Below are 13,254 nucleotides of genomic sequence, written 5' to 3' on the forward strand. Positions count from 1 at the left end.
CACAGATAAATAGGCCTTGCAACCAAGTAGATCCAATCTCTTCCATTCCTTATCATAAGGGGTGGCCCTGAAGTAATGTTGCCTACCTGTTCATTAACTGTGTCTACCACCAGAGAATTTGGCTGGGGATGTGAATAAAAATTCCCATTCTTTCAAACAGACATATTTCTTATCTGCTCTTTTACGTGCATGTGGGATTGTGGTGGGGGTCTGCCAGATGGTTGTGGCAGGCTCCATGATTGCATCATTTATAGGAAGAGTGATCTTGGAGGTTGTTGATATTCGGAGTATGTTCAACAGCTTGTGTTGTGATTCAGCAACCTCCTCGAGGGGTATTTGGAGTGTGTCAGCTACTCTTTTAAACAGTTCTTAGAACTGTTTGCAATAATTTCTGGTAGTAGGCAGCAGAGGCATGATGGTCTTATTGGGTGAGAAAGAGATGTTCATTGCAGGAGTACCCTCCTGATCTAAAGCTTCCTCAAAAGTCTGTTCATGGGAGATGTCAGATACCACTGTTGATGGTGGTAGGGAGTGCCTACACATCTCCCTGGGAACACTTGTGGGTTTGGGGTAGTACAGCCATTGTGGTGGGAAAGGCACGGGTGAAAGTACTCATGGGTCCTTACCACCCCCTGGATATCAGGTCTGGGATGATGTCTAGCAGGGGTAATCTATTTTTTGCCAAGGTCTAAAATTCTTGGTCAAAATATAGTCAAGTTCCAGACCCCAGAGAAAACACAAAAACAACAACAATAATAAAAAGATTGTGGACATTTTAAAAGCATCTGGCAGTACAGATTTGGCCCACGGTCCACCTATTGACTAACACTGGTGTCTAGGATGCTCCCATAGTTCAGACCTGATACTGCCTTGCATAGGTGAGCGTTGGGATGAAAAAACTTCCCCTTCCTTGTCCTCCTCGCTGGAGAAAGGAGGGGCAGATCTAGTTGGTAGCAAGAGTATCAGTACCGAGGAGAGGGGACTCTGGTGCCAGGGTCATTATTACATCCTTATGTGTGAGGAACTGCAGTTGTTGCGGTGCCAAGAACTGTTGCAGTGTCAGAATTGGAGCCAATGTCAACTACACCAAGGAAGACATAGTAGGCTTCAGTGCCATTGCATGTGTTATGCCCCAGAGAGCCAGAAGGTGGCGCCAGTGCCTGAGATGTTGCAGAGGCACTTGGTAGTATTTCATTGGTGCAGCTGGTGCCATTGCGGAAAGGGCAGCCTTTTCTCTGCCTTCCGTTTTAGAGCCTGCCTGCTTATGGTCTTTGGCCTTAACGGTGCTGGCGACACCGGAAGTCTCTGCCAACGCGTAGGTACTTAGCGGTAGCGCGGTCAGTACCAATACTGTAGATTGAATTGGGGAATGGCTTCTTTTTCAACCTGTTCTTTGTAGGAGTGGTAGCTTTCCTCTTTGCATGTCTTTTAGGAGACAGGTCCCTCCTGTGCAGAGTTAAGGAGGGAGGTCTGTCAGAAGCCACAGTCAGCTATCAGTCGCCAGGAGAAGTTTGCGATCCCAGGTCTGAGGCTGGGAGGAAAGACTTCTCCATGAGAATGAGTTTTAGTTTAAGCCCTTGTTTTTCTTTAAGGCTTTAAGGTTATGGCAATGAGTGCACTGTTGGGGTACGTGCGTTGCCCCCAGGCACCGGACACATTGGGAATGTCCATCCAAAATTGGGATGGCCTCGCAACAGGAGGGGCAACATTTTAAGCCAGGCGATCCAGGCATTCTGAAGGAAACTATCCCCTAGAGGGATGAAATTGTAAATTTTTTTTTTTTTTTTTTTTAAAGAGAGAAAGGGGTCTTAAACTAATCTATTATATACAGATACTCCTAACACTAATTCTGAGGTAAATCATGGGGAAGCACTGCTGAAGCTCCGAGTTGGACCAAGGGCGGTTAAGAAAGAACATGGGGCTGGGGGTCGGCTGCACAATGCCACCGCAGGTGAGAGAAGGGGAGAGCGCATGTGCGGCCCAGCTAGGAACTGCTGTTGAAATTCTCCGACTAGAGGCGCAGTGCCTAGAGGCTCCAAAAGTGGAGCACCCCCAGGGACATCATTCGAAGAAGCGAGTTAAACTGTTGCCAAAAACGTCAGAGGTTTTCAAGCATTAAGGTGTCTGATTTCACCTCTTTTGGAGCAGTGAAACACGTGGGCATGCCTACAGGAGCATCTACTGCACAGCCAGCTGGGATGTAAACCTACAGCGCTCCGGCATGCTGTGCCCTGTCCGTCAATCCTGCTGCTGCACACTGACAGCTCCCTAGTGCACACGGACATGCTGCAGTTTGAACATTCATGCGCAGCAGCAGGGTCCACAGTTAAGGCATGGCACACTGGAGCAGTTTTCGCAACCCATCTTGCTGTGCAGTAAGTGCTCATGGAGACGCTGTAGAAGTTCTTTATCCAAGTGAAGTTTTGAATGCCCCAGAACCAGCACATTCCCCTCCTTGAAGAAAACTGCTCACCGTCTTTTGCCCCTCAAGCAGGAAGATTACATGGGCACACTGCAGCACTTTTGCAACCATATGCATTAGCTCACTTGGTGATGGTATAACAAGACCATCTCTGTTACTTTATCACAATTATAAGGTTTATGCAGGGATCAGTACACACACACACACACACACACACACACACACACACACAACAAGACCATCTCTGTTACTTTATCACAATTATAAGGTTTATGCAGGGATCAGTACACACACACACACACACACAACAAGACCATCTCTGTTACTTTATCACAATTATAAGGTTTATGCAGGGATCAGTACACACACACACACACACACACACACACACACACACACACACACACACACACACAAATGCAGGAGGGAAATGAAGAGCTACCAAACAGTCTGAAGTAAGGAAATATCTCATCTGACACGACAACTGGTAAATCCTGATTTTAATTAAGTCACCTCAATTAAAACTCCCCCTCTGCAAACTGAGATGGGATTTTTAATCACCATAAATAGCTCAGTTCTAGCTCTAATAGAAATGGCTCTGTCCAGCAGCAAAGCACCCAACTATCCCCAGGCTGGATTCCGGAAGAGTTAGAAGGAAGTGTCACTTACACAAACTTGTCAGAGCACCTGTATTCTCCCTTAGATGCTTGCCTGGCACATAGGAACACATACAGGGCCTGGCACTAATCAGGTGCTTGTGCTATGTGACATGCTCTTTGATTTCTCCACCAGCACTGACTCCTACTGTCCTGATAGGCATCCTGTCTTGGTTTTATATACATGTCCTATCTCTGTGAAATCAGAAATAATTAAGCCTGGAGAGCACTGCATTTCACACCAGAAATGGCATTCTGGGAATAAGTTGTGTGTACACTGAAGAATCCCTAAGAGTGTAAGTTGGTTGTTTTGCTTCTAGCCTATTTTGGGAAGTTTGAGTCTGCATGTTTTGTTTTATTGATGTCACAGGCACATGGTACGGAAGACCAGGCTCAAACCCTTGAGATTATTCAATTGGTTGTGTTATAAATTAGTTACAATGGAGACTGAATAGTGTTTCCTGTTCAGAGCCTGTATTCACAGGGCACCTGCTGTTTCAGTGTGATAACCTTGCTTGAACTTTCAAACCACACTGCCTGTATTACTTTCAGAGGAAGATTCATTACTCAAGATGATTTCATTTACCCTTCAAGTTCATACAGTCCTACATTTCTACTTACTGGGCTGCCTTGTCCTGAATGTTTTCAACAGAGCACTGGCTCCTTAGCCTCACTCAGATACCAAGATGGTGGGCATGGTATACATGAAATAAAAACACTACCAGAGAGAACTTAAATGTTCATCTGCTATTTACAAAAAGTCTAGTCATGATATACCCAGCAATACATCTTTATTTACAACCAGGATGCAATTCTGAAGTCCAATGTCTCATTTGAAATGGTGTGTTCAATTCCATCCTCTGAATGCAATAAGCCACACTTTACAGGTTAAGGTGCCTGCTCTGCCTTGCCAAATACACTTCAGGATTGGTTCAATCTTTTCATGGTAGATTTCAATCCCTGCTCCCTCCGTACAACGCAACATTCAATATCAAAGGATTACAAGCCATATAATACATACAACTCATGAGTAAAACTCACTGCCTCTTCTGCAGAGCCCACAGAGCTGGAGTTTGCGATGCCAACTCCAGGTGGAGATGTTCAGAGTGCTGTCGAATAGAGGCTGAGAAGTATTAAGTTTATAAACATTTGGAATTTTATTTTAAAAAAAACATCACAACCATTAACATTGTTACAGTTAGTCTCCTCCTCCTGGTTTTGCAAACAATGATACTGAGCATGCTCACAACAATGGTTTCTCATTGGTTTAGTTTTAGTTAAACAACCATTTTGTTTAAAAGGAAAAAAATAACTCAGCACACTACCATTTAACTTGGTTTTAATGTTTCTCCACAAATGGTGAAAAATACTAAAGTACAGACAAGGAATAATCATAATGTTGTGGCCAACATTATAAATATGGAATTATAAATTTAAAACATTTTCTGGTTTAAAAAATAAATCTGGTAGTAAATGCAGCTCTGCAGGTTTCTGCCTCTAGTAGGGCCGGTCTCTCCGCTCCTGACGATGTTCACCCCTACAAAAAGAAAAGCTTGTTTGGTTATAGCTCATAGGACACACCCACAATCTTGCTGTTCCATTAGACGGAAGAGGAAAATGATAAAAGGTTTAGAAAAATCTGACTTACGAGAAAAAGTTAAAAAAACTGGGCTTGTTTAGTCTTTGGAAAAGTGTTAAGGGCTGTTATAAAGTCTCTAAGATGCCACAAGTACTCCTGTTCTTTTTGCGGATCCAGACTAACACGGCTGCTACTCTGAAACCTGTCATAAAGAGGACTGTGATCAACTGTTCTTCAAGTACAAGAAGGTAGGACAAGAAGTAATGGGCTTCATCTGCAGCACAGGAAGATTTAGATTATATATTAGGAAAACCTTTCTAACTCAAGCACTAGAATAGGATTCCAAAGGAGGCTGTGCAATCCCCACCATTAGATTAGACAAACATCTGTCGGGGATGGTGTACGGTTTACTTGGTCCTGCCTCAGCGCAGGAGGTTGGACTAGATGAGCTCTTGAGGTCCCTTCCAGCCCGATATTTCTAGGATTCTATGCACACTCCTAGCACAAGAGGAGTGTATCACAATTTTCATTATTCAGTGTCCCCATCAAGTTTCTGACCAAGAGTTACTGGTTTTCTAAGCTTTATTTCTCCACTTACCTTTGATCACATCAGATCTTGTTTCATTCCCCACCTCCTCCCCAAAACCTATTTGAAGTTGTAAAATCATCTTAGCCCAGTGGTCCCCAAACTTTTTACCTCTCCTTCTTTCCCCCCCCCCCCCCCCCCAAGCTGGGGCTGGGAGGAGGGCTGCAGCTCCAGGAAGGGGGACATGGACAGGGGTAAGGCGGTTGAGGGTGGGGCCACAGCTGGGGGCAGACCCGAGGCCAGCAGCCATGGGCCCTGGGGCTAGCAGACAGGGCCCCGATCACAGGGCCGGGAGCCAGAACCAGAAGCGGAGCTGGGTGGTGCTCCCTCCTGGCCCCCCATGGGGACTGGCCTGGGCCCCAGCAGCCCCCCCCCCAAATATTCCTCCCCACCCCCTTGGGGGTGCACCCCACAGTTCAGGGACCTCTATCCTAGCCTATTGCCAGGTTCTTTAGTTTGCTCTCCTACATACTTGTCCATTTTTCCTGGTCCTCCACGCCTGCCGCCTCTGCCTCCCATTTGCTCCATGAGAGGTCCAGGTGGGCCCCCAGGTCCTCCTCGTCTTCCTCCTCCAAATCCACCTCGATCCATACCCCGGCCTCCTCTGAATCCGCCTCTATCTCCACCACGTCCACCTCTGAACATTCCACCAGGGCCACCACGATCCATTAGGCCTCCTCTTCCTCCTCTCATGCCACCAGGGCCACCTCTGCCACGATCTCCACCTGGTAAAGAAAAACGTCACCATGTACATTTGAAACCAGGGCTCTATAAGGTGAAAACATGCCTGCTCTAAACAGACTTCCAGGACTGAAAACTTAGTCCTTTCACATTAAATCATCTCTAACTTTCCTCCAGATCCGATGCAAGAGGAAGCAGTAAAAGATTGTCTATGCAGCTTTGAGGCAGAGGGTGGCTTAAGGCCTGGCAGTGGAACCATGAAGAGGGCAGCCACCCCAATCACAGGGCAGGAAACCCACTTTTCACTCTACCCAAAATTGCTTGCCCTTGTCAAAAACATGAATGCTGGCAACACTGCACAAGCTAGAGGAACAAAGCATAGATGCCCAGGAAGCAACATCAGGCCGCTTTCTGGGCTGGAGACAGCCACTGGTGGCTAATGCCACTGCATGTTTCCAGAAGTGCCACTGAAAATTTTGTGCTACCCTGAAATCCATTGGGGAAGCCTGAGAGGCAGATGGCTGATTTAAGGCCATTTTGGCTGGGAGCCACATAAAGTGACAGTGTGATAGGGCAGGTCTACAGTAGAAACGCTACATTGGTGCAGTTGCGTCACTATAGCATGTCTGGTGAAGTCGCTCTATGCCGAAGGGAGCGTGCTCTTTCTTCGGCATTACTCCACCTCCGCGAGAGGCGGAAGCTATGTTGGCGGGCGAGCATCTCCCGTCAACACAATGCCAGTGTGGACAGCGCTTAGGTCACTGTAACTTGTGTCAAGTCTTTTTCACACCCCTCAGCAACGCAAGTTAGGTCAACTCAAGCGGTAGTGTAGACCTGCCTGTAAGAAACTGGATTGCTGCCGATAGATGCAAGGAAAGAGTCACAGTAATAGCGGGTAAGTGAGGCCAAGTCATCTCAGGCAGAGTAGAACCATAAACTGCTGCCTCTACAGCTCCAAGAGGGTATTATTTACCCAGTAATTAATACTGTGATAATACTAGCGATCAGTCCCTGAGAACACTGTATAAGCAATGTCAATCACATATGCAAAGGAGGTGGTTCATCTTAAGTACTCATCTCCCATGCTCTGGGAATAGCCTTGAGCTCCTCTCTAAAAGCTGTGTCACATACATACCTGGAGGTGGGAAAGGGGGTGGAAGAAAGCCTTCTGGTTTAGGAGCTTTGCATTGATTACACTCTGTTCTCCAGGCAAAGTTCTGGTTTCCACATCCCCTAGACAGAACCATCAGTTAGTGAAAACTTAAAAAAACAACAACAGTTATTTTTATCAGGCAGAGTAAATCTGAAAGAGACAAGATTCAAAAATCTACCTTAACTTTTAATGGCTATGTAACTGATCTAGGAGAGGAGGCTGGTCCTGATACAGAATGGGAGACAAATGTAAGGATTTTATTCTCAACTTTGATACTGAGTCTGTAAGTGAGCAAGCCCATATTTCTTCCATCTTCTGGGTTTGTGATGACTAACTAGTTAATATCTGCATCACACTTCTGGGCAACACACCCTTTTTATCTCCTGGTCTGCCTTGCCAGTACAAAAGAATGGCAATGTATCATTATACCGAATGATGTGGCTGCTCCAAGTACGCTCCTGTTTGGGGCAGGGACTGTTTTTTTGTTGTGTTTGTACAGCACCTAGCACAATGGCACTACTGCAATACATATAAATAATACCGCTGTCGCTAATATGGCAGAGGTGTTAAATTGGCAAGGACTGTATGTAATCACTAATGCATCTGTGCTTAGTCCAAGTTCTCAATTACAGTAAATTCAACAGCTTATTTTTCAAAATTTGAACTGTACTTTACTACCAGAAGTTCTGGCCCCAAATGAGCCATTTCCTAACTGACATGAGTATTAGCATGATGGGGGCTGTGACATTCTGCAGGAGATGAAAGCTGAGTGGGCTGCAGTGCCAGGTATCATGCAAGGAAGAAGGCATCTGGGTTTACACGCAGGACTACAGGGCACAAAGATGTTAACAGATCAGCATAGTTGGTAAAGCAAACACTTACGGGTTGGGGCACTGCCAGTCTCCAGCTCGGTGCTGGACATTCCCTCCAGAAGGGTTTCCTCTAGAACCCCGCGGTCCTCTTGGGGGGAAGCCTCCCCTGTCTCCACCTCTGCCTCCCATACGGCCCATTGGACCACCAGAACCACCAGGACCCCCTGGACCTGAAAGGAAGAAGTCAGTTAATTCCGATGCAGACACTGGTCACCTCCACAACTTAGGGTGTTGCTTGGCAACGTTCCCTCTAATTTTTTACATCCATGTGCGGAATGAGTTTTGTTATGTGCAGCACCAATATCAAGGTAATGTGTGGATGTGCGCCACCGCCCACCAGTACAAACAAAAAGCCTAGATATATTTTTTTAAAAGTTATAAGTATGGAAGAAGAAAGAATATTAAAACAAGGCATAATTAACAAGGTGCACTGCTTAAGATGTTTATTTAGTATGAAATCAGATAAAAAGAAAATTAAAAAAATAAGAAAATTAACACGGATGGCCGTATTACACAGGACAGAGACAAGACAGTAGACTCTCTATGTGACTGATTGTGTTCTCACAACGTGGGGCACCACTGCTGTGGACTCACCCAGCCTTAGTTATAGCCCATGCCATCTTAGGACAGGAGCCGATTAAGTATCCCTTGGAGTGGAGTACATGCATTTTATCATCCTTTCTAACAACTCAAGCTAGTAAACGCACCAAAATGTGGCATATTGAAAACAGCGATATAGATAAAACAAAGACAGAGCCATTAAGTGAAAGCATAAAAAAATGTGCCAGAGGCCCAATTTAATAACCTACTCCCATAGACAACTAAATCTTCAGGCAAAGCTGGTCTCAAAAAATAAAGCATCTGCCAAAACACTAACATGCTACGGACTTTTGCAGTCCACAAAACTATCCCTCTTGCATGCATATTATCTGAACACATAGCTCAGCTTTAAGATGCTAAACAAATCTATGCGTCAACTAGAAATAGTCATGCTTGCCTCACAAATATTAATACAGTATTTTCTGATACTGGAAAGGAGAGTAAACGGCATTCACTCAGGCTTATACAATTTCTATAGGATGTCAACTCTTAATTTGATTAATACTTCACACACATAGAACAGTAAAAATAAGTAATAATAAAGTGACAGCCAGCAAACAAGCCACAAACAAGTGACAACACCGAAAATACAACGGGAAATAAAGCATCGAGTGATTGGCTGTTATGAGTTTTTAAATGAGCGTTTAGCAGGGCCCGCACTGTGTAAGTGAAACAGAGCCCTGTAGAAACAGGCAAAATTCTCCTGTAATTTGTGCATGTCACCAACTCAAAAACTCAGAGTAGGCTCATTAAGTTTTTACAAGCCCAGACTTAAGTAAATGGAGCACATTAACACATGGCTTCAGAGTTTGTAGACAGATCCCTGCTTCAAATAATTTGAAAATAAAGTCTTCAGCCTATAAAACACCTAGCACCAAGTGCTTGCTACTTATGAGTCAATGAGAGTACTCTGAAGAGCCAGAACTATACCAGATAGCAAAGATCTGGCCTTAATGGTTTCCAATACCTCTCACCAAACGAATTCTAAAACTTGTCTGGAGGCCTCTCTCCTGGACACTGCAGCCCCGAAGCTGGGGCTGGGACATGACAGGTTAGAAAATACAAGAGCGATACTGCAAATCAAACTTTAAAGCTATTTCGATAGTACATGTTCCCAGACAAAGCTAAAACCAAACATTTTAAGCAGCTGGTGGAGGTACTGTTAATTTTAGGAACTAGATTAATTAACCTATGTACCAGACAAGCAATTCTTAAATGCCATCCAATGCAAAAGCTAGGCATAAATAATACATTGTCACTTTTGTGATTTTTAATGAGAGTTTTGGGGAGTAGATGATTTATTTGGATTTTTTTTTAAAAACAAACCAGTTACTGCAGTTATTCTCCAGCCAGAAGTAATCATCTATGGGGATCTCCTTTTTGGAAGAATAAAAGCACTTGTCATACACCTCTACCCTGATATAACGCGACCCGATATAACACGAATTCAGATATAACGCGGTAACGCAGTGCTCTGGGAGGGCGGGGCTGCGCACTCCGGTGGATCAAAGCAAGTTCGATATAACGCAGTTTCACCTATAACGTGGTAAGATTTTTTGGCTCCTGAGGACAGCGTTATATTGAGGTAGAGGTGTATATAAAGCACATCTCAAATCCTGTTTCTACTTTTTCTATTCAGTTGCCTTGACTTGTGTACAAAATTCAGGTATAATCAGTGGTAAAATAATGAAAATGAACCTAAATACATTTGATGATTGTATCTATCCGCTAGTTTTTTACATTAAAAAGGCAGAGGCAAAATGCATATATTTGTAAATGGCACACATGACATGGGGTAATCTTTAACACAGTGACACAAATATGACGTTTAAAAAGCGACATTTAGTTAAATCTTTATTGGTATTGTGGGGTATTGTTTATTTGTCTTTCCCATCTCTCGCCCACAGCCCAGCTGGGGCTGCCTGGGAGAGACTCGCTTGTCCGTTGTACCAGAGTTGTGACTCATGTCTCCCCAGCACCTCACTTATTCCCTCCACCAGCTCACCTTCTCCACGTTCTCTCTCTGCAGGGTCAGGAGGCACCTAATTAGTGGAGCCACGCCTGCGCGACTCCACTAATTAGGTGTGCGGCCCTTCGTTCCCTCAGGCGCGCACCTTAGAAGGAACGATGCTGTTTGGTGTACACTACACCCCTGCTCTGCACAATAAGGTTCTGGGGGAATTCAGCTCATTCATACAGACTCTGACCAACATTACCTCCACGCAGCGGGGGAGGCAATCCACGTGATTCACGTGGGGGCATCCCACCCCTCATGCTGTTCATTGGCGCCTTCTTCCGAGTGAGAGAAACTTTGAGTTTGCTCCCCTGGAAATCTTTTCCTGGAAAAAACACAGAAAAGTGTGGCTTGCTTACATGGTCACAAACTTCCACTACTGGAGGGGGAATAGGGCTTGGGTACCATGTACATGCATCCTACAGGATACACCTCTTCGTAGTCACTGATCAAAGGGAAAGGTGTCCTTATATCAAGTGCTGGGGGGTGGGGGGAAATTCCACCTCTGACCTGTAGAACCAAAGATAAACTCTACACAGAATTGCCCAGACTCGTTGGAAGTTAGCGCACTAGGGAGCTGGCTTATCTTATCTGGTTTGACTAAAACCAGAAAGTTTCCCAGGTAAAGTCTTTCCAAGTAAGATCTGCTTTACCATGTATGTATGTATCACCTGCCTGTGTGGAGGACATAAAACCCCACTTTTCTATCCTCTGAATTAGCCAAATACTTAGCTATGAAATAAATCCCAGTCAAAACTATGGTCATCAGAATCAGGAGTTAATTCCAGTCACTTGCCATCAAACCACTCTACCGCTGCTTTGGCAGTTGATGGGTCATCATAGGACACTGTGGCATCTCCTTTTGGCTTTCCAGTTTCTTTGTCAAGATAGAAGTTTATCATAGGTTGCCCAGTCCTCTTGTTCATCTAGCAGGAGAATAAAATCACTTTAAATTGCAGTGCAATGAATTGTAAACAAAGATTACCAATATATCCTTCTCCACTACTCTTAAAATCATCTCCAATTCCTCTGAGTTAGAGGTCAAATACTCCATTTCAATGATACAGTTAGATGTATCAGGAAGGAGCAAATCCACACAGATCTCCCCCAATCCCACTTAGAGGATGTGACTAATCCCCTATCCCACCTATAGGGCACAACTACAGTAGAATTCAGAAACCTGTTATGGACATTGAAGGACAAGTCCTAAAAGGCTCTTTTGGGAATACAACTCTGCAGGTTATTTCAGGGGTTCTCAGCCTGCCGGGTTGGGACCATGCTGCTATATGGGAGAAGGACCTGCCTAGAATACACTGGGTGGGGGTGTCCCAGTATGGAAAAGGCTGAGAATCACAGCTCTATTTCCATCCCACTCTACTAGTTGGTGAGAGAGTTACTGCTCCACACTCCAGCGGTCCTGTATAGAATCATAGGTTTGGAAGGGACCTTGTGTGGTCATCTAAGTCCCCTGCACTCATGGCAGGACTAAGTATTATCTAGGCCATCCCTGACAGGTGTTTGCCTAACCTGCTCTTAAAAATTTCCAATGATGGAGATTCCACAACCTTCCTAGGCAATTTATTCCAGTGCTTAGCCATCCTGACAGTTAGGAAGTTTTTCCTGATGTCCATCCTAAACCACCCTTGCTGCAATTTAAGCCCATTGCTTCTTGTCCTACCCTCAGATGTTAAGGAGAACAATTTTTTCCCTTCTCCTTGTAACAACTTTTATATACTTGAAAACTGTTGTCTCCCCATAGTCTTCTCTTCTCCAACTAAACAAAACCATTTTTTTCAGTCTTCGATCATAGGTCATGTTTTCTAGACCTTTAATCATCTTTGTTGCTTTTCTCTGGACTTTCTCCAATTTGTCCACATCGTTCCTGAAATATAGCACCCAGAACTGAACACCACACTCCAGAGGCATAATCAGCGCTGAACAGAGCAGAAGAATAATTTCTCATGTCTTGCTTACAACACTCCTAATACGTCCCAGAATGATGTTCGCTTTTTTTGCAATAGTCTTACACTGTTGACTCACAGTTAGCTTGTGATCGCTTTCTGCAGTACTCCTTCCTAGGCAGTCATTTCCCATTTTGTATGTGTGCAACTGACAGCTCCTTCCTAAGTGGAGTACTTTACATTTGTCTTTATTAAATTTCATCCTATTTACTTCAGACCATTTCTCCAGTTTGTCCAGATCATATCCTCCAAAGCAACTGCAAACCCTCCCACTTTGGTATCGTCCACAAACTTTACAAATGTACTCTCTATGCCATTATATAAATCATTGATGAAGATAATGAACAGAACCAGACCCAGAACTGATCCCTCCGGGACCCCACTCAATAGGTCCTTCCACCTTGACTGTGAACAACTGATAACTACTCTCTAGGAACAATTTTCCCACCAGTTATGCACTCACCTTACAGTAGCTCCACCTAGGTTGTATTTCCCATGAATACCCACGTTGTCACCCACCTTGACAACACCACATTGTTTGAAGAAGTCTGCCAGCTCCTCCAGGGTCACACTGTCACTCAGTCCCTGTACATAAACTGAACTGTTGTCTGAGTCGTCATCTGGGTCTACAGGTGGGCCTAAGGAGATCAAATTCACAGAAGTATCATTATACCAGATGATCACAAAAGATAATGAAGGACAGAGTTCAGTTTTGTCTGGTCAACTTTAG

General features: G+C 44.5%; 1 protein-coding gene across 5 annotated transcripts in view; it reads right to left on the bottom strand.

The window, feature by feature from the left end:
* Positions 1 to 3,854: 3,854 nt before the first annotated feature.
* Positions 3,855 to 13,254, bottom strand: part of EWSR1 (EWS RNA binding protein 1) — a 40,885-nt gene continuing 31,485 nt past the window's right edge. For all 5 annotated transcript variants that reach the window (XM_065417500.1, XM_065417498.1, XM_065417501.1 and 2 more), the window contains 7 exons: positions 13,044 to 13,162; positions 11,360 to 11,489; positions 10,766 to 10,888; positions 7,960 to 8,119; positions 7,060 to 7,157; positions 5,716 to 5,968; positions 3,855 to 4,615 (listed from right to left, as the gene is read on the bottom strand). In XM_065417500.1, the coding sequence (XP_065273572.1) occupies positions 4,576 to 4,615; positions 5,716 to 5,968; positions 7,060 to 7,157; positions 7,960 to 8,119; positions 10,766 to 10,888; positions 11,360 to 11,489; positions 13,044 to 13,162 (923 nt within the window). In that variant the 3' untranslated portion in view covers positions 3,855 to 4,575. The remainder of the gene's footprint in view (positions 4,616 to 5,715; positions 5,969 to 7,059; positions 7,158 to 7,959; positions 8,120 to 10,765; positions 10,889 to 11,359; positions 11,490 to 13,043; positions 13,163 to 13,254) is intronic.

The sequence above is a fragment of the Emys orbicularis genome, chromosome 16 (genome assembly GCF_028017835.1).
Source record: "Emys orbicularis isolate rEmyOrb1 chromosome 16, rEmyOrb1.hap1, whole genome shotgun sequence".
NCBI classification, from domain to species: Eukaryota; Metazoa; Chordata; order Testudines; family Emydidae; genus Emys; species Emys orbicularis.